At 36.8% G+C, this 26563-nt stretch overlaps 1 protein-coding gene across 1 annotated transcript; it reads right to left on the bottom strand.

The window, feature by feature from the left end:
- Nucleotides 1–1860: 1860 nt before the first annotated feature.
- On the bottom strand, nucleotides 1861–20157 carry CHORDC1 (cysteine and histidine rich domain containing 1). Its single transcript, XM_005030902.6, has 11 exons — nucleotides 19926–20157; nucleotides 14442–14491; nucleotides 12409–12465; nucleotides 11779–11939; nucleotides 11096–11196; nucleotides 10222–10280; nucleotides 8410–8480; nucleotides 8070–8175; nucleotides 6911–7030; nucleotides 6362–6424; nucleotides 1861–5845 (listed from the first exon to the last, which is right to left on the bottom strand). The coding sequence occupies exons 1-11, from the start codon at nucleotides 19987–19989 to the stop codon at nucleotides 5702–5704; spliced, it is 996 nt and encodes a 331-aa protein (XP_005030959.2). The 5' UTR covers nucleotides 19990–20157; the 3' UTR covers nucleotides 1861–5701.
- Nucleotides 20158–26563: the final 6406 nt, after the last annotated feature.

Genomic DNA, 26563 nt, shown 5'->3' with positions numbered 1-26563 from the left:
TTCTCAGGCAGTATTACACTCAGTTTTGTACCAAAAACCTATTACCAGATTATGGAGAAGTTCTGACATATAAGCAAGGTCTCACTCAGTGATAAAACATCATCTTTCTCATGGCTAGTACTTGTTCTGCAGACAACAGTGAGTACCTAAAACGCATGGATGGAAAATGAGGGCATACAGTGCTGCCACAATGCAATACTAACATATTTACATTACATCTGAACCAGTAACAAAACTGTGAAATGGAAAAACTCACGAAAGCAACACGTGCTTCAGTTTAAGAACCATACACTCAGTGGTGCTGCCACTCAACCACATCCAGGTTTTACGCCACTTTTCACTGGGCAAACCCAACCGCACTGCAGTTTTCAGGCCCTGTGGATCAATATAATGGTGCAATAAATGACACAGTCTGTGTTTTAAAGTAAGACATTATTGGAGAGAAATAAAATGAAAATAAGAAATGCTTCAGTGCCACTGTGCACACTGCAAAAAGGTGAACCTTTATGAAAAATGGGGAAAATTACAAAGCCCTATGATTTCAAATATTCAGTGCTTTAGATCATTCACAGTTGGAGTTGCTGCTTTGTATTAACCTTCAGTCTTAATGTGTTTTGTACAATTTATATTGTATCTTTCAAAAAATACCTAAAAACCTTTAAGACTTAAAAATTATTTTCTAACTACATTTAAACATACTCCATTCATTGCTTCCATTTTATCCTTCTTTACAGTTGCTACCACATGGCTCTTGGCAAGCATAAGAGCTCCATTTAATTTATAAATTCATTTAAGTAAAAATCTTCTAACAGAGCTGCTGACAGGCTTCTGATTTTCAGAGCTCCAATCAAAGAATAATTCTGAACACTTCTGTTGTAGACTATATTTGTAAGCAAACAATCAAAATGTTAACTGCTTTCACAAGTGAAGGTAGAACTTCAGAATTTTGGGTTAATGTTCATGTATACAATATTACTTGATTATAAGGCACTCCTTAAAAAATTTAAAAAGTCCCTCAGGGTCTGGAAGTGCACAGTATCAAGTGCCTCTAATACACAAGTCTGATTTTCAATGAGGAAGAACAAATTAGGTTAAGCATATTAAGCTAGAAGCACAGTTCAACTCTAAGCACTGAATTCCGTAATACTACTGCAGTATCAATATTTATGCTTAATTTAAAATAAACATTCCAGAGAACAAGGTTCTGGGACTAACCACATTTTATAGATGGCTATAAGGTACAGTTCTGCCTCCAGCTTGCTTTAAATGACTTAGTTGCAAATGCAGCTGTTACTAATATTTAACCAGAAACTAATTTTTCAAATAGCTGCTCTTAGTAGGTAACAAAAATTAAATATTCTATTCAAAAGGATGCTCCCTGCCACAAAGCAGCACTGGCTGAAAACAAAACAAAACAAACAAACAAAAAAAAAACAACACACACGTGCAAAAACAAACAAAACAAAACACATGCTTTCTGGATAACCACAATCAGTCATCATACAGCTGATCAATTAATTTGAAGAAAATCACATTCATGCATTTCATGTACAGCTATAGATGGCAAGGATCTGTTTTTACATCCCCTTTCCCTTTGAACTCACAAGACTGATGACAAATGCACACTTGACAGTGCTCATGTGCAGGTTCCTTCATTCCTGTTCATGCTAACATGAAAATAAAACGTTCAACAATTCAACAGAAGAATGTTGGTTTTATTAACATGGTTCGAACTTTGTGCCCCTTAGACAGTTTCCCTTGTATACAGACTGACCCGTGGAAAATGCCCACATTTTCATAACTGTGTTACAAATCCAAAGGGAAGACCTCTCCCATAAAGTCAAAAAGTCCAAGCATAACCAGCATGTAATAAGAATTTTATTGAATAAATTTAGAAAAAAATGGAACATGAAGACATGAGATTAATTTCTGCTTTTAAGTTTTATGAATGTGCAGAATCAAACAACCATGCAAAAAGACATCTCTCCCCCCCAACCGCAATTCAAGACTCTCATTTATAGTGGCAAAATTATTAACACCTTAAAACAGTGTTCCAGACACGTAACTCATTACTTTAAATAGGATCTCTTTCCTGAATGAAGACAAAAAAATAGTAGCAAGAGGGAAAGACAATTGATTAACAGGTACAGTACTTAACCAGTAATCATGCCATTTTTAAAGAATGCAAGCAAAAAATGCATCATTACATAGAATAAGTAGATGTTTTTTCAAGGCAAAATTCCTAATATAACTAGTCCCTAAACTACTGAAATGGTGACTTGATAACGCAAGTGTTCCAGAAGATCGTCTTAGAGATGGAAGTTTTTTTTGTGAAGTTACATCAGTGCCATGTAAAATATAACAGAGTATCTGAACAGCCCAGTGCTAACAGCATGTGAACATTAAAAATGAACTCCAACTCCTCCAGGAAATGTTCTGTTTTAGACATACAACAGTAGGTAGGAAAATGGGCTTAAGCATGACGAAAAAGATTAAGATTTCTGTTACAAATCCGTGCACCCACACAGTTTTTGTCTCATTAAAAATGTATTGTGAAGTTTTTACATGCCCCTGGTACAGTCATATCTGAGACATATAATGTACTGTCTACATGTAATATGCAAACCCATTCTGAAACACAGTATAACTTTTTAAAGTCTTATAATTATAAAAATATAGCTAGACCACAAGTTAAACAACTTGTTAAATACAGGACAACTCTCAAAACCATGAAGTGGCAAACTGAACTGCACATATCCCAGTACATAACCTTTTGCACTTCCCAATTTAATTTCACTATTATTAAATAGATGACAGCCTACATGAGCAAGACTGTTTAGCTTAGTTCTCAAAATTTGCTTTTGAGAAGCATTATGATTATTTTCATATACCATAGTTATATTTTTTCCCCCTGCATTTACTAATAAAAGCCAAAGTCAAACCCAATTCTATTGGAAATAGATACCACTAGCCATATCAAGATGTCATTTTGTAAAACACCGGCATGTTTTGATTAAGACTGTTCTGAGCAACCACTATGATCTGCTCAAAGTACTCAAATTCAGCAATACAGCTTTTGCAGCTTGATGATGGATGCACACAAATAGTTATAAAAAGCTGCTAAGAATGCAGTTAAACAAGACTCATGACATAAGCCATCTGAAAGCTTAACTTTTTGAAAATCATCATAAGACATAGAGAAGCAGGCTGCTATTTGTAAAATCTACGCATTTTTGTCTGATATAAACTGGGGTTTTGTTCGCTCATGTTCTTAAATATATTAAATAGGTGCATTTTAAAAGTGTTTATATTGTCATTGAGGTGGAAAAGTTATTATGCAACTCCTGAGGCATCTGTTGTTCCCTGCTGAGAGTATAAACAACAGGAATAGAAGGAATGAATAATAACGACCACAAAAAAAAAAAAAAAAGCAAAACTGAGGACATTGTCTGCAGGAGCTTTCTTCCACTCACTACTACAATGTTGATCCTGCTTCTAGCAGAATCTAGTTTCAAGGAGTATAAAAACAGTTACAGGGTCCCAAAGTCTACAATGTTAAAGCAAAAGTCCATTCATCCAGATTTTGCTCAAATAAGTGCTTAGCATACTCAAGGGTCACAAGGATTGCTTTAAAATTAAATTTCGTTTTTGAAGAAATTCTGTTTCCCTTGCAGTTACTTAAACGCTAAAAACAAAACAAAACAAAACAGAAAAAAAAAACAGATGACATGCTGATAGTTACAGGTATCTAGAATTTTTCATCCGCTGAAGTAATTGTTCTTAATATTACACTAATATAAGCTCCCGTTGTTGGCTCAGAACTCAGTGGGGAACACCTGAACAATTTTTACAGGAGCAACTGCAGGCGTACATTTTTGTAAGCTTGTACTTCACTGCACGTGGTGTTTTCAAATGTATTTATTTTTGTTTAAAAGGAATTATTAGAATTTGATGGAATTTTTCAAGCAGAACTTGGCACTTGAATTTTTAATAGGGGCCCAAAGGAGTAAGCAACCACACTTCCTCCAAATCAATAAGGAAAAAGGTAAAGAAGCTCTAAAACAGATTTCAACACCAGTGTTACTTTTTTGGTGTTTGGGGCTGGTTTCTTCAGTAATGCGTATGTTACTACTTCAAGAATTTCAAGTACTGCCGAAGACAGAACTCTGAACTCAACACAAATTATACCTGTTGGAAACACTAAGATTCTGAGAAATCCATATTGACTTCAGAATGCCTTCACTACTTTCACTGTTTCTCTTGGACTCATTTCAGGTCTGCCAAGGTAGACAGATGAGCATCACCACATTCCACAGCCCACAAGGCTTTTTGTTTGTATATTTACATTTTGGCACAATAAATAATAATATATATTTTGGTTGACTTACACATTAAAGCATTTTTATTTCAGCTACAATCTAAAATTAAGGAACGATTTCAAGCAGAAATAGAAAGCAATATCACTGCATGAATTATTCCTTAGACAGAAGTCTAAGACAGAAGTCTTTAAAACTATCCTGTTTTCAGCTACAAATCGTTATTGCTGCAGAACTGCAAACAAATTTAAGGTCCTGATTTCAAATTACAATTTTGCTTATGCTCTTCAAAAAGGTATTTTAAAAATATTTTAGCTTAACAGTACGATTATGATTTGAGATGGGCATTTTAAAGCTTGTTGTTTGTTTCTCCTAAGATTTCAGTTATTCCGTAAATTTAGTTCCTAGATTACCATCCTTGGGAAAAAGAGCTCTGCATATCTACATAGAAAGGATTTTTCCAAGATACCTACAGTGCATATTGTCTTCTCCTCCTAAAAATATCCACTCTGAGAAAATTCATAGTTTTGAATGTTGCAGAATAGGACCGAATACATATTGTAAAGACTGTCAAATATATACAGTAGCTGGGTAACTTTACAGTATTCTGCAGTTTGTGTATTTTCTACAGCTGAGATGCTGTTATTGAGCCATATTCACTGTCCGCTTATGTTTACATTTAAAAATTCAAGTATCAAAGTTAGGAGAATAGGAAAAATCCCCTCTTGCCATCTTTGTTCTTATTTTAATCTGATCTGCTTTTATACCTGAAAGACAGCAAGTATCGGGAAATACTGAAACACTTACTAAAATACCTTTTATTTTATACCTCTACAGCCAGCAGATATCGAAACAAACATTAGTTTTAGCAGACAAAAATGGAAGTCTACAAGTGTTCTTTCACATTTGTTTTCATGTGCCTTTTTATTTTAGATGTGGAATTGCATGTTTATCACTTCAAAAACTCAGATCTGTAATACTGTATGCTTTATAATGAAGAGTGCTGAATTGAACATACTACCAAGCTGATCCAGTCTAAACAGAAGACTTGAAAAATTAACACACACTGTGTACTGAAAGCTTATCTGTTTGGGTAGTCAGTGCATAGTAAGTAAGGTTGTAAACACAGGGCAATAGCTCTTATTTTAAATTCCCATTGAGACGCTCCAGCTAGAATAAATACACTCACGGAAGCAAGAGCAGAAGAACCAGCTATTACTCTTCAAGTTGACACCCTCATTTACTGTGCATTTTTTTTTTTTTGTAGAGTGGAACATAAGGTCTAGCATTAAAAAAAAAAAAAGTTATCTATATAAAAGTTAAATACTTGATTACAGTAGCAAGTCACCACTTCAGGATGGGATATATCGTGTCTCTTGGAATTATTATTGATCTGAATTCTCTTTCTTTTGTTCTGTGTTGGATACTGGTAATTCAAGACTTGCCCATAATAAAGGCTCTGCTTTTCTCATAGTAACTTCAATCTTTGTAGCTGTCATGTTCACATAACTCCTCTTTACATCAATTACCTGAAAGAGAAAACACGTCACACCTCACTTTACAAAACTGAATTAAGTTCAGAAGAGTACCTTATCACTAGACTTCATCAGATGTTTAGGTAGATGGAGTTCCCTCTTATCTGGAAAAGCCAGCCCTTTCCCGCTCCCAAGCTATGAACATGTATGTACAATATAAATATAGGTCTAATGCATACATAAAACAGTAATTACATAACATTAAGAGTTTTTATCTAACACCACTATCGTATTTAGGATAGAATCTTAGGACAAATTGGGTTGGCGGGAATCTCGAGAGGTCATCTTGTCTAACCTTCCACTCAAATAAGAGTCGATGCCAGGCCCAGTCACTTGAGGCACTAGATTTTGATTTACATTTAATTACTGAATGACATGCAATTTATTTTTTTTTTCAATAAGCAACAAGGAAAACAACTGCTTTTATAGAGAAGCAGCTAAGGGTTTGTGGTATTGTTAGTATTGTGGTGTGTTTTTTATTTAAAAATAGAAACAATGTTTTATACTTACTCCCCATAATTTCACATTGCGATGAAATTCCTTTTCTCCTTCAAATACAATATGAATATTTAACTTAAAAAGGAAAAACAACAGAAAATTTTGTCAGGCTAGTAAGACATGAGACACCTCAAGTATATTTATGTAAAATATATCACATTAGGACTCAGATCCTACAACAAACAAAGTGATCAAACTGTCCCTCATACACAGAAGTGTAAAATACATTCTAATAGATTGTGTTGAAGTATCTTAGTCTGTGTACCATAGTGGCCATATAGACCTACTGCAAGTTCTTTCATTTTTTCCAAATGAATGATTAAGAAATCACAGAAGTATCATTTTAACACTTGTTTAATATGACTACCCATGAAAGTGCACACTAGCAAGAACAATATTCAACTACTTTAAGCCAAATACAATGAAATTACAAATCTATTATTATTTACACATGTGATGATGGAATTCCATCATTCCATAAATAAAGCAGAAGCTGTATTTTTCTAACTTCAGGCTTCTGTACAAATTAGAAAGGAATCACCTATTAAAGTAGGAACTCACCATTGTACTATTTGCTTCTACATAGCTCAGATCAGGAACAGAATTTTTAGCATATATTGAAATAGTAACTTCTCCTCCAGTCTGGTGCCAATCATGCCTGCACGGAACTACCTTCTTTCCCTATATAAATAAAAGGTTACAGGGAAAAAATAATATTCAGGAGTATTAATCAGAATTAAATCCTGGGACTATTTTAACAGCCATTAAACATAGCTAGCATAGGAATATACCCTGTGTTCAAATGAGAGTGCAAATCTCTATTTATATTTATTATAAAACAACAACAAAAAGAAAACCAACTATATTCTTTATTTCAGATACTGGACCCTGACATACAATAGCAGTGAGGAAAACAGTGTTCAGGAGATAGACTATGGTAAGAAGCAGGAACACTGATGGAATGAAAGTAACATGTTCTCCTTTACAAAACTAGAGTTATACAGCAGACAGTGGGAAGAAATGAAACAAAGAAAGCAGGGACTCCAATCGGCTAGAAGCCCATTATCTCAATATGCACACATTTAATGAATAGTTTCTTAATATGAGTGAATTCTTTACAAGAACGCTCTTCTGCTTTAGGCTTAGCACTTCAGCTTCCTCCCCCCCTTTTTAATACCTGAAACTACTGCTTTAACATGAATCTTCAAAGCAAGTAGCAATTCTCTGAACGAGAAAGACGTCGATGGCACCCTCTTACAATACATCTTTCATTTTCTTTTGTTAACTGATCCTGATGTCTGCAGTATCAAGAATTTGAAGAATATATTCATGATAGGAATTGTGTGTTCATCTGCATCCAACATGCGAACAGCTTTTTTTTTTTTTTTTTTTTTTAAAGAAAGCACTCAGTTCCATTATTAAATTCTGAGATATTCTCTGAGAACCTTTTAAACCTTGAATGGAAATATTTTGTACTTTTTAATTCTGCATTTTTTTTCCAACATCTCAATGCTATAAACTAAGAAGCTCTCTATTTGCTCTACTAGTAGTCAAACCAAGACATCCAGTATGCTTCAAACCAGAAAACCAGACATGTAAACAGAACCCAAATTCTGTTGAGAGTCCAAAAGAGACCCTTCTATACACATCCCTCCCCCAAATCGGGTAACATCACAGACTTTATCTGCCCTGCTATAGCACAAACGTTAATGCTACTCACTGCATCCTTTTTAGTCCATACGTGTGTTCCTGTTGTGCAGCCTTCTTGAGCTAAAAATGTATTGAAGTCAGACGTTTTCCTTTTACAGCAGCTCCAATACTTCATCCTTTAAAGTTTGCAAAGAAGGTAATTAACAAACAATATTTAGGACACTATTGTTAATACTTAAGATCTTTCCTCCTTATGCAATATTACCATTAATTTAGGAGACCCTTGTCAATCACTGCCATTTTCGACTGTGAGAAACAGAGAATGAAAACAAGGTAACACCTACAAAGAAAGCAGTAACAGGTAACAGACTAATTAAAAAAAGTAAAAATCAAGCTAACTGAATACTAACCCTTCGTGGAATATAGGTACACCAGAATGGTATATACACACATCTTCAGTGCTGTGCAGTCCTTGGTATGTCTGGTAAAAAAAAAAAAAAAAAAAAAAAAAAAAGCATTTAGTTTACTATTATAGGAAGTGGACCAAAGGGTTAAAAAAAAAAAAAAGTGTTCATAAAGATCACTTTATCTCAGAGATATCCACCTTTAAAAGTGCTCTGAAAATTCAGAGAAAGAAAGTACTTCAAAGGAAATACATTAAAGTTGCATGGTCCAGCACAAATCGATTTTCCATTCCTTTACTCAGTTTTCAGGACAAGGAACTGAACATACGGCCTCGAGTTGTGCCAGGAGTGGTTAGACTGGATACCAGAAACAATTTCTTCATGAAGAGGGTGGTCAAACATGGGAACGGGCTGTCCAGGCAAGTAGTGGCATCCCTGTCCCTGGAACTATTTAAGAGATGTATGGAAGTGGCACCAAGGGACATGGTTTGGTGATGGGACTTGGTAGGTCAGGCTGATGGTTGGACTAGATTTTGAAGGTCTATTCCAACCTACGTGGTCCCATTATCTATGATTCTTAAACAGAAGCAAATCTAACAATATGCATCTGTGCCAATGAGTATTATGTCAGTTCTTCCTAACACGAACAAGTGAATGCTCTAAATCCTTATCCAACCAGAGTTTCACTAGAAACTTTCAGAAAGTTGCAGATGTCCAGTGAAATACCTATTTCAATTTGACTCTCCTGTTCTGTACAAAACAAGCGTCAGAAAAAAAAAAAAGCAACAAAACACACCACAAGCAAACAAAACAACAGTGTCAGTTTAAAAGACCATGTAATATAAAGACTAATTTCAATGCTAGAAGTGTTATAACAATTTTCTTTGGTGATTCTTCTGGCAGGAAGCATTAAGTGATGCTGATGAACATCTTTGCAGATGTTTCTGAAGTACATTCAGGTTATCAAGAGCAATTCAAGTGCTATCAGTAAGCTACATCTCACCAATATATTATTTAACATTTTAAGTTGAAACACTTCAGTATTGTATGCTTGGTAAGCTTGATGATTAGAAGTTCGAGTACTGTACTCAGATCAGGGGCCTCCAGCACAAGAAGGTCATGGAAGAATTAGAGTCCAGAGGAGGACGACAAGGATGATCAAGGGGCTGGAGCACCTCTCCTACGAAGACAGGCTGAGGGAGTTGGGGTTGTTCAGCCTGGAGAAGAGAAGGCTCCACGAAGACCTTACAGCGGCCTGCCAGGGCCTGAAGGGGACTACAGGAAAGCTGGGGAGGGACTCTTTGTCAGGGGGTGCAGTGATAGGACAAGGAGGAATGACTTTAAACTAAATGAGGGTAGGTTTAGATTAGATATTTGGAAGAAATTCTTCACTCAGAGGGTGGTGAGGCACTGGCACAGGTTGCCCAGAGAACCTGTGGATGCCCCATTCCTGGAGGTATTCAAGACCAGGCTGGATGGGGCCTTTGGGCAACCTGGTCTGGTGGGAGGTATCCCTACCTATAGCAGGGGAGTGGAATTAGATGATCTTTAAGGTCTCTTCCAACCCAAACCATTCTGTGATTCTGAGTTCAGGATGGACCTCAAAAAAAACAAAACATCTGATACCTATTACATCCACCACACAAAACAGCCCACATTTGTCAATAGTAAAGTATGTTACTGAATGTATATTTGTTAAGCCTGATGGAATTTATCCTATTTCCAATCGATTTGTACTGGGGGAGGGGGAACAAACAAAACAAGACAAAACCGAACACGTAATAGTTTAGCAGGCAAGTGTGACACCAAACCACTTACTTTTGAACAGCCTGCATTTTTACATGCTGTCCCAATCTTGATTTCATCACTCTCCTCCTCTGCAAAAAGAATCATATTACAGAAAAAAGCAACTGAAGTATACAACGTACAAAATATTTTGCTTTTATTGAGAACTGCAAAGAATCGAAAAGATTAGGAAAAACAAGTCATCTATCTTCTGCTTGTCACTGAAATCTGCCAGAAAGGTACAAAGAAACAGAAATTACACAAATATTCCAATAACTGTAAGTGAAACAATTACAAAACTACAATCACTTTTTTTTTTTTAAATCTTTTTGGTAAAACTGAGACTGTAAAAGGCTCCTGCTATTAATTGATCAAGGAGAAATAATAGCAAAATGACAGTTTTAGCAAAAGCACAAAAGGGTATAAAATAACCACAAATGGACATAGGTTGAAGTTAGAAAGTGTTTCTAAAAGAACCAAACTTGAAATGCTCTCTGGGAGAAAAAAAAAAAAAAGATGGAAAGTAGACAAGGGAGAACCAGCTAGTGTTCAGCAGAATTTCACCGGTTTATGAAAGGCATCATATGGTATTATGTTTGTAAAGGAGTACAGTTCATTTCTTGGAAATTCTTTGAGCCATTTGTTTAGAAATGAATGTCCCCATGATGTTCATTATTGCAGGATATCTTACATAATAAGCAGTTCATGTAACTGACGTGGGAACATACCGCTCCTAATACCCAAGCCCCCACATTGTTCACATTTAACTTTGATTATCGTTTTACAGAAAAGTGCTTTCCAGAATATTGTCTTTGTCAAATAATTACCTCAGAAACAACAAAAAATAGCATCTTTATTTATTTGACAAGAAGTGTCATATACCTACTTAACCTGCCTATATCCTTACCTTTTTTCTCTTCGTTTTCTGATGACAGTTTCAGCTTATCTAGTGCTTGCTTCAAGGAAGCTGATACTTTCAGCTGCAAATTTGTCATTGGCTCATCTGGGCTAAAAAAATGTCCATGTATTCATGTCAACTTCATGAAAAAAAATTTACAAAAAATGACAGAGTAGTAACTTTCAATCTTGCAATAAGACTCTTCCTTTCCAATCTCCCTTACAACAACAAACTAGACTGCTAAGTGCCCATTCGTACTCTGTATGAGAAACCAGCCTAGAAATTTAGAAGGTCTTAGTTTTCAACAGGAAATCTTAAGTACTCTACAACAATAAAATCAAACCAGAGAGATTAAGGAATCTACATGCACGCACTCTACCCTACTGTTTTTATGTGTGTTAGACACGGTAAACAGTATTGCTAGTGGCTTTCTAAATTATGAGGCTTTACACCATGGTTTATTTTCCCAAGAAGTTAAGTGTTGAGAGATCCAGTAATATCTTGTCCCAAGCCCAACTCTTTTATCTCATTGTAAAGACAAAGATAACATCATCACTGCTACCAAACACAAGCTCTTTTAACGATAATTTGGGAATTTTTACACTGTACAGGCTGTGTAACACTTAATCAAATAAGGTTTAACTCGGTCAACCAACCATAAATTTTGAAAAAAATAATATTATATACAATACCTCGGTCTTTTAATTGTTTCCAGTGGTTTTGGTGCTTTAATTATGTGTTCTTGAAATTTGGGTTTCAGTTCAGCTAGTTCCTTTCGCTCAGAGGTAGTTTTGACTTCTGGTTTAACAGGCTCAGGAGGTTTCTCACTATTATGGTGACCCTTTGTACAGCCCTATTACGGAAAGGATATGTTTGTTTATATATATTTTATATATATATACACACACACACAGATATGCAATGTATTTTGTGTGCACAATTTCAAGCTATCAAAAGCCACAAGTTTTTTTTACATTTTTAGACCATCTTCCACTTTAGCCCAACTCATAACATTGGCCATGAATGTAATCCTACAACTATGATGAAAAATATCTTCATTTGCAAGTACTTTAAATAAAAATGCATACTTTTCAAAATCAAGCAACAACGCATTGACCCTTCATTATTAACAAGACTGCAAACAGATTTTGATGGAATGAATTATATTCATTACAACTTGAAAAATGAGACAACTTCAACATTACCGCAGGAAAAGTAGTGTACTCAAGATTTAAGACAGTTGTAACAAAATTAAGCAAATTTTAAACATGCAAGCTGTGATTTGATAAGTGTAAAAATTGTAAATAATCATGAGTACATACCACAATGCTTAAGAAGTCAGAAAAGTCTGTTGTTCTTCTCTTACAACACGACCAACCCTATGAACATTTTTGAACAAAAAACAAGCGTGATTACCTTATTTTGAAGCAGTTTATAAAAAGCAACAGACCAGTTATATTGCTTTATAAGATGTGGCACTTCATGATCACCAATTATTTTATTCCCTTCTTTGGACAATACTGTAATCATCTGCATTTTTAAAAGACAGAGAAACCTGTTACAGCTGCCTTAATCAGAAAATGCATTAAACATGAGGCAACATCCATGACAAGAACCAACTCTGTATGAGAAAAAAAAAACAGATATCTAACTTTATCCTGTAAAGTAACATCTTTATAGATGTTATAGGATGAACAAATATTATACTTGAGACTCACCTGTGGCATAATGTACAGCCCCCTTTATAAAATGATGAGGATACTTTCCTTCCTTGAGCACTAGGCAAGTCTTTAAACTGCTCATTTCCCTCCATAAACTGGAGGTCTGCATTGCATAGCCTTCTCTTCAACTACAGCAACTGAGAACTTTATTTTACATCAGAAACCCAATTACAGCGAAAATTATCTTGGTACTGTGAATAATATATCTCAAAACTCAAAAGAACCTTATTGAAACCAGTAGTTTGTACAACATACACGCTTTTCTAGCATGTTGAGTGCTTAACCAATGAGCCACTGGGTTTTAAGTAGGTAGTTTTAAAATATCCTCAAAATGCTCATTATTTCTACAGTCACAGAAGTAAGATGTCCACCCATGCCCACTTTCAATTATCTACAATTCAAATCAGGAAGAAAATTACTCATAGGAAATCATGATAAATTTAATTAGATCAAGAGTTAGGAAGAAGAGGGGAAGCAGTACCTGTTTTAAGAACAGCGCTTCTGTAAGAGAAATTAAACACAAGCTTTTGAAGAAATTTTATAACTTCTGTCCTTGTAATTAGGTAGAAGTCTTATATACTGTGTTGTTAGTACAGTTATATTTTTTTTTTCAGAAAACAAATTGCCATCATCTATTGCCAGTGGCACACTGTGGCCACTTCTAGACTCAAGCCCTGCAATATGACCGCTGGCTCACAGAAAATGTGCTACCCAGCACACACAAGCACCCCAAACACCCACATTATGGGACAGAGTTGAGATGCATTGCTAGAAGCAGTTCCTGAACATCAGGAAAAAAACAAACAAACAAACAAAAAACGCCTGCCCCCTAACTCAGTCAAACTGCAGTTCCTATCCCTAAGAAAGGACACTGAGGCTACATCTATGTCAGTACACTGAACAGTGCCAGACTCCATGGCTGGACCCCAGATTTCTGACCATTTACTATCAAATTGTTAGAAGGATTTCCAGTACTGTTTTGGACAACCTAAGCAGCTCTCTGTCAAATCATTCCCAGAAGGCATTCTGGATGTATCCAGTAGATCCTGAAGCAGAACTGTTTAATATAACAAACATGGGCTATGCAGTTGGCCTGATCACTACAGACAGTCCCAGGTATATGTACTCCACTACTGAAGATGTAGCCCCAAGACAGCTCCATCAGGGGCATGGGTAAGCAGTTCCATCTTAGCCCACACATAAATTTATCAGATTAACAGAACACAATTTCCACAGTACGCAAATGTCACATTTATATTAGTGCTCTAGTCATGTAAATGCAGGCAGCTGGTCTAAATTCCAATCAAGTGAATTAACTGAAAGGAGTATGACTCCTCTCAACATATCCAGAGACCTATTCTAAGATCCTAATTAAACTGTAGAGACATCTAAAGTCAATTAACAGAAACATGAGTCAAACAGACTTGCATAACATTTAAATCGTGTGAATAGTTTTCAGTTCCTATTGCACCTTTAAGTAAGTGTGGTTTTCTAATTTCATGGGGCTGCTCCAATGCTATAGACTGGACATTACTGAACAGAACTGACAGACTTGGGAAAAGAGAAAAAGGAAAACAAGCAACCATTTTACATATACGGAAAGATAAGACGTAAAAAGATACTTGCATACTTACTTTGAGAGCATCATGAAAGACTGGTACACCTGGATGATATGTGCATGAATCTAGAAGAAAATGACTATTATTAATATTTAGGCATACCAAGAATTCTTATTCATCTGATCACAAACCTAGCAAAAATTTCATGCTTGCAATTCAGGTATGTCATGAGCTGTTCCACCACTTACCCAGGTGCACATGATTATTAAGGAAAACGCAGACTTCACAGAACAAGCTTTCTGAGTACATACATTAAACCGAAACAATCGAGTTCTTCCCCCCCGTATTACACAATGTAAATCACAAAACAGACACCTGAAAGTAACTTCTATTCTTTACTTCTATAAAAGTAACTGGAGGAAGTAAACTTTCTACAGATCATCCCTTGCTTTCAACAGTAGTCCTCATTAGTAATTCAGAGATGTGATAAAGGTGGCCCTGCGGCCACACGATGGACATAAAACACTCATTTACATGATCACATACATCTGCTTGCACCTGATCAAGGCCTTCTATGTAGAAACACTCAGAGTTCATTAAATTATCCATGATAATTAGCTTGTTCTTTTATCACTGGTGGATTCCTAGATGTTTAAGGTCATGAAGTCAAAGGCCAATCTTCAACATACACAATTCAGCCATGTGAATACCACTAATTATTACTAGGTTCTGTACAAACACCACGCTGAAATACCTCTTCTGTTAACTGAACTGTTAATATTCACAGATGTTTATCAACATTACAGCTATTTATGCAGTAACTGTTCGTTTTTTCCTTAATGTTTGTATTTTTGAAGTGTAATATAATTGCTCTGATTATGTAACATCCCTGACACATACTCATAGATAATGTTTTAATGATCTGATTAAGAACATAATGGGAAACACTAGCTATCTTCTAGTCTTTAAAGCATTTTTTGGTGGAAACAGAAAATTTAAAGTGACACAAACAGTAACAATTTTTATAATACTCCTCCATAAAACACGAGTAAGCAATATCACATTTCAAATAATGAGGCAAATAAGACAAGTAATAAATAACTTTACTGACAATCTGCCTACAGATATTAAATGGGCTAAAGACAAATCACTATTTTACTTTAAAAAATGTAGATTTTGAACAACTTTTTCTTCCTTAGTTATATATTCAGAGTTATATATATATATATTCAGTTATATATATGCACTAATGCAATCAGACAGACACACTGCCTTAAGATGATAGCTCCCACCTCAAGCTGGAAGAGGAATATTTCAGAACTTTCGTCCCTCAGCAGGACTTACATACATGTCCACAAACTTCTACCAATTCTTTCAGCTTCAGGATGAAAAGCTAATGCTGGTAACCCTCACAAGAATATAAGAAAATTTTGTACATAGAGACAAACTGCTTTGTACCAAGGACTTTACTGCTTAGTTTTTTATTTTTAAGAAATAGCAACTATTCTTTTCCAGAAGTATCAAAGCATGCTATCGCAAGCACCATCATGGAAGAACTAAGTAGCAATGAGTACTTCTGAATGAGAAGATTTTAATTACTATTTTTGACCCCCTGACAGTTACGTGGTTTCAAATGAGAGAGGTGTTGTTAATCAGTGCATCATTTCTCAAGACCACGACCTATCTTACAATCAAGTAATTCAGAGGCAGCTATCCAGCGCACAGGTCAGACACACAGGCATCCGTTTGTCCATCTGGCCCAGTCCGATCCTTTCTCCTTGCTTCCTTAAGCCCTTTCAGCAGGAGGTACATCATGGAGCAGCTGACAACCCACTCCTTGCTGCTACCTGAGAAGTGCCATGCGTGCTTCACAAGAGAAGATGCTGGGGCAGTGCCTCAAAAGGAGGCAGCAGGACTTACCCACTAAGCAGTCTGCCATTCTGCTTTCAGAGAAGAGCAGAACGTCACTTACTTTCACTCACAGTGAGCCCAGCAACTCTTGTCCCTGTAAACTATACATTCGTAACAGTATCTCAGATTAGGTGGGGGAAAAGGGGCATTCAGCGCACAGCAATAGTTGCTTGAGCAGTTAGAAACATGTTGTGTTTCAGATTTGTTTGAGCTCAGCTTGCAGCCTTTGGTTGACATTCTATGTTTTTACTGCATACATACACACACACACACACACATAGATATATATATATATTAGTATATATATTAGTATATATAAGTATATATACTGTGTGTATATCACCTCTCCACTGCTGTTAATACCTTTCTTTAATAGGGACAAAAAAGTTTTTTCAAAGCAAGTAATTTTTCCTCTCGTATTCAGATCATTTTGGAGGTGGCAGTACCACAAATTTTCACTTGTTTAAACGCTAGCTTCTTACCCAAACGAATCCTAGGCTCACAATGCACACACTGCTGGAGTGCTATTACCTGACTTCTACATCCTTGTTGATTTGTTGAAGCACTTTATTAGACTTTTTGTTACATGCTAAAGTAGAAAATTGTACAGGTCAGGCAAAGTCAGAGGTATTTAAGATGGAATCCTGTTGAATTCTTGAGGATGAAATGAGCTATGTCTACCTACAACCTACAGACCAGCTATCCTGTGGAAACACTCTAATGTTTTGCAAGGTATGCTTTACAGCCTGGCAGCAATGAAAGTTCATTAAATCTGATGAATTTTGTTCGGTTCCCTGGGAAAGCTGATGTCTTCAAGAGTTTGCTAAAGGTAGGAAACTATCATGGAATTCCACTGAATTACTCATGGTGTTGGAATAAAATGCGGAAAACGGGACAAATGTGGCATAGAGCTTATAAAGAGTTCATAAAGAAAGACTCAGGCTGAAAAACAGAATGCTGCAAGGAAGACAAAGGATCAGAGGATGCACTTCATAAGAACAGAGTTTGAATTACAGGGACCAAAGTTAAAGAAAGCTGAATGGGCAGACGAATTCCAAACATCCAGGCTACCATTTCTTCCAATTCCACCTCTCTCCACGTCAGAAATTCGTAGTTTTCATCATCTCTGCAATTATCTTTCTCTTACAGGTACAACATCATGAAGTTTGATAAAGGTAAGAGGGTATGAACAATCATGAAAGAGTAAGTCTTTCTGTTCTGGCAAAGGACCAAATCAAACCACATTAACAAAGTTCTAAATTATGGCCTAAACCAAGAACTGTTGTAGTACAGTGAGGAAATTGTGACAAATACACAATGCATACACTTTTAGTCTGTTCTGTTTGTGCACACCACCTTTTCAGCTCTAGTTTTAAGGACTAGGAAAAACTTTTATAGTTTTAAGCAGGCCTGTTTTCAAAACTACATAAAAGTATTACCTCAAAGCTTTGTTTTAGCATCAAACTTTGACCTGGCCTTGAAATGGATTAGAAATGTTCATTGGTCGTTCATTTCTAAATAAATAAAATAATTAACTTTAAAAGGGGCAGAAGGGCTTTAAGTTCTAACTTCCAAATCAGATGCTGCACAAGTTTTTAACAGTGTGAATGTAACAAGCGGCTAATGTACTGAGAATGTATGTTAAATTTGTACTTTGCTAGGCATGCCACAAGTTATTTCATAACTGTGCATTCAGTCACAATTGTGTAGACATACCTTTAATGCTTTCCCTCAGGCTGTTTTTTCTGCCTCTCTTTAAGAGGCACTGAGTCCTTCATGTCAGCCAGTTGCCACTTGCTCATTTTTTGGAAACAATGAGTTTCTACAGAAAATATATGCATATGTTATTTCAGCCACCTGATTCTACAGAGATTAACGGCCTCTTACACCAGTCATAACTATGGCAATATCTATAACTGTAGACTGAATTCAGACAAACACCCTAAAACATCCAGAGGCCAGCAGGACTTATTTTCTATTTTCATTGAAAGAAAAAGCTTTCTAATAACTATTGATACTATGCTTAAATATTAAATTGTGTCAATATAAAACTTATCAAAAGAATATATATTTGTGCTTAACACACATTAACCTTAACCCCTATTGTATGTTAGACTGAAACATTCTCCCAGCTCTGAAATATTTGAACTTGACAGCTAAGCACAGCTAAATAGGGATTTGGATGTTTAAGCAGTAATCATCCCATTGATCTTGGTGAAGTTTAGTGATGCTGAAAGTTGTAAACATTCTACTTCAGCAAATAAAACGTCAAACTTGATTTTCTGAAGTGGCCTGTGAAGAACTGTGTTTATCTTTAGAACTACTTAGTCTAGAACACAGGAACTCCATTAAATGTTCCAGTCACTTACTGACACAACTTAATCTCGATAAATTGTCTTTCTCAATCCAAGTACCATGTGGTTAGCACAGGGCCATGCCAATTACATTGGGCCTACTACAATTTGTAACATACATATACTTTCGAACAAGAGGAATTGTAAATAATTGTTATTTGAATAGCAAAAACAGGTCATGAAATCCTAATGAAAAATTTTAATCTAAGAAACCCTATCCACTTTGTGAGGGATTACTGAGTGGAAGCATTCCAAAACTGCCCGCTTTTGCTGTTACTAACATTAGCAAGTCTTACACACAATTCTGCCCTTCTCTTTGAAAAGACTTAGATCAGAAAATTAAAGACAGTTTAAGTGATTCTTAATCACAGAACATACACATGCTAGATCATGTTAGCACACTTCTGATATTATGCGTCACTAAAAATTAAGCTAATGCAAAAACGCCATTCTAGAAATTCAGTCCAGAGAGCTACTTTACAAACCAGTTGAGGACAAGCCTGTTGAGAGCTCAGATCACCCTTGTGCAGCCTCTGAGGAATGATGAAGATGTTTCACCAGGTACAGGACCCCCAGCATGCACAGGGGAGGCTCAGCAAGAGCTCAGAGCACTTGGCAAAGCATGGATCATAAGACACATTTAATTACCTGCTATGAGTATGTGTACTGTAAGTTAATGAAATAATAGTTGATAATGTAACTGCTATGTATGCAACACCCACAGAAATATTCAGAGGCACTCTTAAGAAAAACTTCTGTTACTTAAGGCCTCTAGTGTCTACCTTTACAGTGTCACAGTAATAAAAACTGCTTTTTTCTGCCTCTTTTCCTTTCTGTTACTGCAAACAGCATTCTGACAAGAGCAAACTTAAGCCTACAAAGAGATGCAGAATCTTTGTTATCAGCTGCTCCTTCTGACAGGAAAGCAGTTTGTTACCTGCCACTAGCCAGGCGGGCTCCCCGTTGCCCTTCAGGTTTTGCTGTCCAGCTGCCCCCAGCCCTCTTGGAATTCACCCCTAAATTTAGTGAGGCGAAGCACCACATACAAATATCAGTTCCCCATGAGAGGAGCAGGCCAGGAGGTGCAGCTTGCGGCAGCAGACAGGCGGCGGGGGATGCAGAGGTAGCCTGGGTGCTGCCCTGTCACTGCTTGCTGCTGGCTGTGCCCAGGGCTCCGGGACAGCTCCACACCGGGACCGAGCACCGGGGATCCCTCAGATCTCCCCTACAGACCCCCCCTCACCCTTCCCAATCGCATCAGGGCACGATGAGGGACCCCCCCTCTATCTCTCACCCTCCGTGTTGGTCTCGGGGTCGAAACGCTGGCCGCAGCCCCGGTTGTAGCACAGCAAGGACATGGCGGCGGCGGCGCTGGGTAGCAGGGGAGAAGAGCGGGAGCCTGGCGGAGCGGTGGCGGCTCGGGTGCCTCAGAGAAAAGAACCGGCCGGAGCCTTCCGGAATCTTCACGAAGCTTCGTCGGGGGAAGGAAGGAAGCGGGGAGAGAGGGGAAGAGGGCGGCAGCGAATACGCAGGCGCTAGAGGAGGGGGAAGAGGAGGAGGAGGAAGAAGAAGCTGAGGGGGAGGGAGAAAATGGCGGCGCCGGCTACGCGGCGCGGGGTTGAGTGGTCGGGCTGCGGCGGGTGCCCGGTCTTTGGCGGTTCTTGTAATTTTTTTTTTTTTTTTTGAGATGTCCCCTCAAGAGGGACTGGGTGATAGGGAAAGATGTAATTAGGAAGTTTGCTTGTTGCGTGACTGGAACACGTGAGCTTAATTTACAAAGAATATTTACGCATATGCATTAAAACCACCGGGCTTGTGTAGAAACAAGTATGATTACATATGAAGTTTCAAGTTCTTGGCTAAGAAAAAGATTATTTTTGTGTTTGAGTTTCTGGAAGTTCCCCGGAATGCTCCGGTCAGCCGACTGAGTGACGTGTCCTCTGCTGCCCAGGCTCCTTTGATGTGTATAACAATAGGCGCATACATAACAATTGGCTCATGTTTAACAATTACAACAAGCTACGTTCCTGTGAGCAAATACAAACTGGTTTCTTCAAACCTTCTGTAAATATCTACTGCGCAGTTTTTAAAATAGAAGTGCATAGGTGTTCATAAGGCATATGACATCCTGAAATAGATACTTAGAATGAGCAGAATAAGTTTATGCTAAAAATGCTTCTTTAAGGGGGCTAAGTGATGCGAAAATGATCACCAGGGGTTGCTTCCAGTGTAGCTACCAACTACTGACTGGAAGATCATGTGAAGTGTTCTTTGCTCCGTTATCTATATATATTAAGTAATGATTGACATATTCTGGGCCAAGAAACTCATATTTAATAGAGCTGTTGAGTACCAAAGCCATCGAGTACTTCAACTCTTACTAAAGAAAAATAAAGGTCCTACTGAGCACTGTCGTAAGATAAGCTTTGATCAAAGCAGAAAAAATATTATTTTCCCCTTTAGCAGGAGCTTTATAAGATGTGGTAATAACAATTTGAAAAGAAAGAGGTGTAAGAATATCGTTGTTTTTTTGCCCTCTTACTCAAATATAATGCATTTAAATTGTTTCTGTTTGTTGCATAGCTTATTTTATAAAGAGAAAATTGATGGTAACATATTACAAAATTAAAGTAGGAGTGTTTGCATTGTTGTCTTAGGGCCAAGAACTGCTGTTAAAAGATGAAATTCACCTTATATGCTGTCAACAACAGTACCACATAAGCATAAATTTACAGGTGTAAAATAAATTTTATGCTCTTCCTGTGGCTCTGGTTTCATTTTATCCGTAGTGAGCACCATGGTTCTGTTTGAGAAAGAAACAGCTAAACAGCTTCCCCCCCCCCCCTTTTTTTTTTTTTTTTTTTTAATTTCTGCCCTGATTATATTTGTGGAGCAATTCAAAAAATGCTTTGTTTTAATAACATTATGCATACTCAATTAAACAGCATTCTTACTACTGCCTTATTGATAGAGTTTGGTTCAAACATTGACAAATAAAACTTCTAGGGACAAAAATAAAGTTAGAAATCCATACCGTTCCTAAGAAGTATCTATCATGTGGTGCTACTACACACCCAATTACTACATCAGTGACATAGAATTCCACCCTTAGATTTTTCAGAGGGGAATTCATTAAAAATGTATTTGTTTCATAGCTCAAAATTCTGTAGAGTGCTGCATTAAAAACAAACAAAAAACTAATCTGAAAATTCATTTTCTTATTAATTTTCATACACGCATAATCTGTTCTCTGAAGGTTACTGAGCTGTATCTGTCTTGTCTGTACATGTTGTTAAACAGAATGAGTTTTTTGTTTGTTTGTTTGTTTATTTCCCAGAACAGCATACAAGCAAATAGTGTTCTGTGATTGAGTGGGTCTTTTGAAGTTGCATATATTCTTTCTGTACAAGGCACTATGGATTCACATCACGCAATATCATCCAACAGAATTGAGTAGAACTTCAAAAAGGCAGTTTCTGTGCTTAGAAGAAAGCATAAGAAATTTTTCAACCCACTTGTGAACATTTGTGGAGTAAATTATTCAAATAATATTTGGATAGTTATCTTGTGTAGATAACAATAGGCTTTTAAGTTTTGTTTATGAATATAGAATACTTCTTGTGTGTAAATCTCTGTTTTTTGGAAATCTGTTAAAAAATCTGAAAAATCCAATGGCTGGTTCCTGATTTTGGGTTCTAAAACATTAAAAGTGCATATATGATTTTTGATGAGTTTTATCCTTTTTTTCATTTGCAAAGTCTTCCAGAGTATCAGATGAACTTTTATGATGTCTTTAAGAACTGAATCTTTTGTTTTTCTGAAATGCCTTACCAGAGAAGCAGTGAAAGATTTAAGTGTTCATATAACTTTTTTTTTTTTTCACTTATACACATGATTTATGTTTCTCGCCTCAGAAATTCTACACTAAAAAAGTTGGAAGCAGTGTTCTGCAGTGAACAGATAGACACATGAGAAAGTACTGCCACGCTGGAGTTGTATGTATTCATTTGGATAGGCTTCTAAAGTGGATGGGCTTTAATCTGTCAGTGCCAGTCCACACTGACAGTAAGACCACAAACTTCTTTTGCTGATCATAGATGATAAAATGTGAGAATTGTTCTCATAGTGGGGGAATTCTAGAGAAGGGTCAGATTTGATCATTGTCTGTATAATTCCATGGAAAATTGTGGTTTTTGAAACAGAGTTGCTAAGACTAACAGAAAGAACTATGAAAAATCAGTGTCTGGAAAGAAGCTACACAACTACAATCCAGAAATGAGATACATGTTCCTAAGAATAGTGCTGATTAATCTTTGGAATGGGTTTCCAAGGATTATTATTTTTCCATTACTTGAAGTTTTAGAATGATGCTTGGCTTTGTGCGGCGTATATTGATTTTATGTATACAGTGTCTGTGTGCATAAGATAGAATGTCTTTCAAGCATAGATTATATTTCCGAAGCAGGATTTGCTCCAGGAAATTCCTGTCTTGTTATTCTGGGGGTCAAACTAGATGATCAGGCAATGAAATGAGTCTGTCTTGTGGGGAAGGAGTTCAGTCTTTTCTCAGAGAAAACCCTTTTTAATTTGGGAGACTGAAGTGTCTCAGCAACACATCCATTGTGACAATATCTTCTTTTTCTATGTTCTTGTGAAATGAAAGTTAGACACATTGAACTAGTACAATGGGGAATGTGCATTGCCTCTTAGAGTGAAGAGCTGCTGCCCATCCTGTGATATGTGTTATCTGCGCCCGTCCTGTCCTCTGTGTCATATATGCCCATCCTGTGATGAAAAATACTTTCTTATTACCCTCGGAGATGACCGCTGTCATGTGAGGCTTTCTCATCCTTTCCACGACCTACTATATAGTATCATGCACTGTGTTATTCTTAACATTTATGTCATCCCATCACACCCATGCTTAATGGAACCATACAAAAGTTTTCAAGCATTTGAAACAGAGTTTGACTGTAAAAGTGCATCTGTAAAGAAACAGAGTGTTTCATTTTATGTCTTAAAATGCAGAAACTTCTGATTTTTTGGCCAGTTTGTTGAAGAGCCTGGGGTCCTCTGTCTACAAGCCAAGACACTGTTCGTGCAGAATTGCTAATCCGAGGATTTCCCAAAGCCCCAGAGTAAACAAGCTTTGAATAAACCTGACAGAAGAGTGGGAATGATTGTCAAGGCTCTTGCTCCATGTCAGGGCTGCTAGGTGGGTGAAACCCGAATGTTTGGGCTTGTTGTCAGTGGCAAAATGTATTTTGGGCATCCTCAACTTCCTTGGACTCTGGGGACTCATTGAGAGTCAGGGCAGGGAGCTCTGTTTCATTTCCAGAAATATATTAGACTGTGAACAATTAAAAAATCCTTTCTTCAGGAAATTTAGCAGAGTTTTCAAATACAGATGTAAATCCCTGAAAAGTTAAGAGTCAAAAGCCTGACGCTGTCCAGTTCAACTGAATGTACTCAGATATGACAGGCAGAACATTTGAAAATGTCACATCTCATGGAGAAACAGAACAACTGGCTTTTTCAGAGAGAACACTTCTCCCCCTTCTGTGATTGCTGTTGCTAATGTTTTTTAAATGCCAGTTTTTCCCAGGAGGTAAGAGAGATTAAAGAGCACCCACTTCTAATAATCCACCTGAATGCTTGCTGCTAAAACATGGCCTGAATTTGAGTAGATACTTCATTAAGGCTTGCCACCTGCCTTTGATATCTGGCTTTGCTGGCATACAGTTTGATTTTAAGAATTCATTTAAGGTAGAATTTTCAAAGGTGTCATCTAAGTAACCTAGGTGCCTGCATTTCATTTTGAGAGAGGCATAATCACTTATAGCTGGATTCTCTAGGGGTCTTTGAAATCTAAAAAACATTATAATTTTTTAATCAGTTTTCAGAGGTCTTTCAGGAGACTGGAATTTTCTTTACTGAGTTTATTAGAGTATGGTTTAAGTCCAAAGAATACAGTGATGCCTCCTCGTTTCCTCATTTATGTTTTTTTCCTTTGCTTTTGACCTAGCTACAGAATGAGACCTCTTTGATGCAATCTGTACAGCATTCTGTAGAGAAGTTCTTTGTAAAAACTTGTAGTGGTGTATATGTTATAATGATCTTTTTCATCCTTCCTGCAGGAAGGATTTGTCCTTTTTCCTTCTTTTATACTAGAGGAAGCTAATACATACACAACTAACGTTTTTGTGGGTGGTGAGGAGTTCAGTCCACCAGTTTCATCAACAGTAAGGAATTATATTAGATGAAGAGATCTGGTTGAAATTATGGAAAATAATGACCTTTACTCCTGGGCTCTTTGGTCATGTTTTCACTTCCACTTTGTCAGTAAACCAGCTTTGAATAAAGTACTTAAAAAGAGGAAAAGAACAAAGTGCTGATTTTGTAGCACTTCTGTAGCTCCAGAAGTTCTAAAAACAAATTGTTGTAACAAAGGTCATAGCACACCTAAACAAGCCTGTGACCTGGATTTTATGCTTTTTTTTTTTTTTTCTTTCAAGTTCTGCAAGCAATTACATTAAAATAAAAGCCAACATACCTATCATCTTCGTGATACTGTGAAATTAGTGGGTCTAAATCACATTTGCAATGGGAGAAGTGTACAAAAGACTTTACAGGACCACAGTTTATGAATTATTGTTGTAGCAATGCAAACCCTGGGTCTCTGTTCATTGCTAACTTAATGAAATAAACCAGGTTGAACCACAATATTTTTTTTGAGAGGGACAAGACATGGAAAATAGCAATTTTATGTCAAGATGTTTAAATTATGATCAATTTTTCTATATTTAATCAAATCTTCTCTATTAAAATAGTTTTCAAGTACCTAAAACATTTTCAAATATTTAGGCTTCCTTGAAATGTTTTCTTCTTCTTCCCAGGAAGGCTGGCTAAAGGTGTAACATTTTTTGGTGTATTTCCTATTTCAGTGTTAGAGAAAATGGGGCACTGTTGTGAAGAATGCAGACTGAAGAAACAGTAAACACATTATGAACTCAGTGTGTACTGGTTAAATAAGTGATAAGTATTTCTGTTAGCCAGAAGGTGGTAGCAGAATTCTGTAACAGCTCAGAATTGTGTTCCAGCAGGCATTCTCAATACAAAGTGATTTTGAAATGCAGTTCAGAAAACATATTTTTTCTAGTGGCAGGAACAAATAGCATTGACATTTTTTTCATTTGGCAGCGTCGTTGAATAGAAAAGTGTCTGCACTTACGCCTGAGATGTCACGCGTTAGGAATGCATGTGGGATCTGTTACTTGGTTTTTGTCTGTGTTTTTTTGCAATTGTAATTATGGTTTTTACAGACTTTTTAATGCCAAAGGGAGTCATTTATAGGCTGAAATGACAAGGGATATGTTTTGCTCATAGTATTGCAAGACTGGAAGATGTCAGTACCATGAGAAGACCAGATAGCACGTTATTTCCATCCAGAGGAATCCTGTCACTCTTCCACAGACGCGAGCACAAATGTGGAGAGCATTCTCCATTGGCTTGGGCTGATGCAGCACTACGTTCATACTGTTAGCATGCTTAACAAGTGTTACACTTTGAAGATGTGGAGGGATAACTTTTATTAGTTTTATTATTTTGTGATGGGCTTGTGATACTGATATAACCCCCTGCTAGGTCAGTTCACTGTGCAAATAAATAGCCGTTCATATTTCAGCAGAGACACTCTTCATCGCCGAGAGAAACAAGCAAGAAATTCAGTCTCAGGAGCACAGCCTGTCCTTCACTTCCTTCTGAAGCATTGTATCGCTCTTATGATGCTCAGTACTCCTGTGCAGACTTTAAGAAATTGTTCTGTATCTTAGAAATGGTTTCTATGGTAACTCTGTGTGTTTTTTTTAACTTAGTGGGCAGTTTGGAAATGGAGTAAGTGGAGTTTTAATGTCACATTAGGAAGACTCAAAG

Source organism: Anas platyrhynchos, chromosome 1 (assembly GCF_047663525.1).
Source record: "Anas platyrhynchos isolate ZD024472 breed Pekin duck chromosome 1, IASCAAS_PekinDuck_T2T, whole genome shotgun sequence".
Lineage (NCBI taxonomy): Eukaryota > Metazoa > Chordata > Aves > Anseriformes > Anatidae > Anas > Anas platyrhynchos.
Note: the sequence above shows the minus strand (reverse complement) of the source record. Positions and strands in the feature narration are given on the sequence as shown.

What these genes read in the sequence shown, in the direction of transcription:
- CHORDC1 (XM_005030902.6), bottom strand. Translation starts at nt 19,989, where the DNA reads ATGTCCTTGCTGTGCTACAACCGGGGCTGCGGCCAGCGTTTCGACCCC. An exon ending in AAAATGCAGGCTGTTCAAAA is followed by an intron (nt 8,481 to 10,221) that starts GTAAGTGGTTTG and finishes TTTTTTTACCAG; the next exon opens with ACATACCAAGGACTGCACAG. An exon ending in TATGGACTAAAAAGGATGCA is followed by an intron (nt 7,031 to 8,069) that starts GTGAGTAGCATT and finishes TTATTTATATAG; the next exon opens with GGAAAGAAGGTAGTTCCGTG.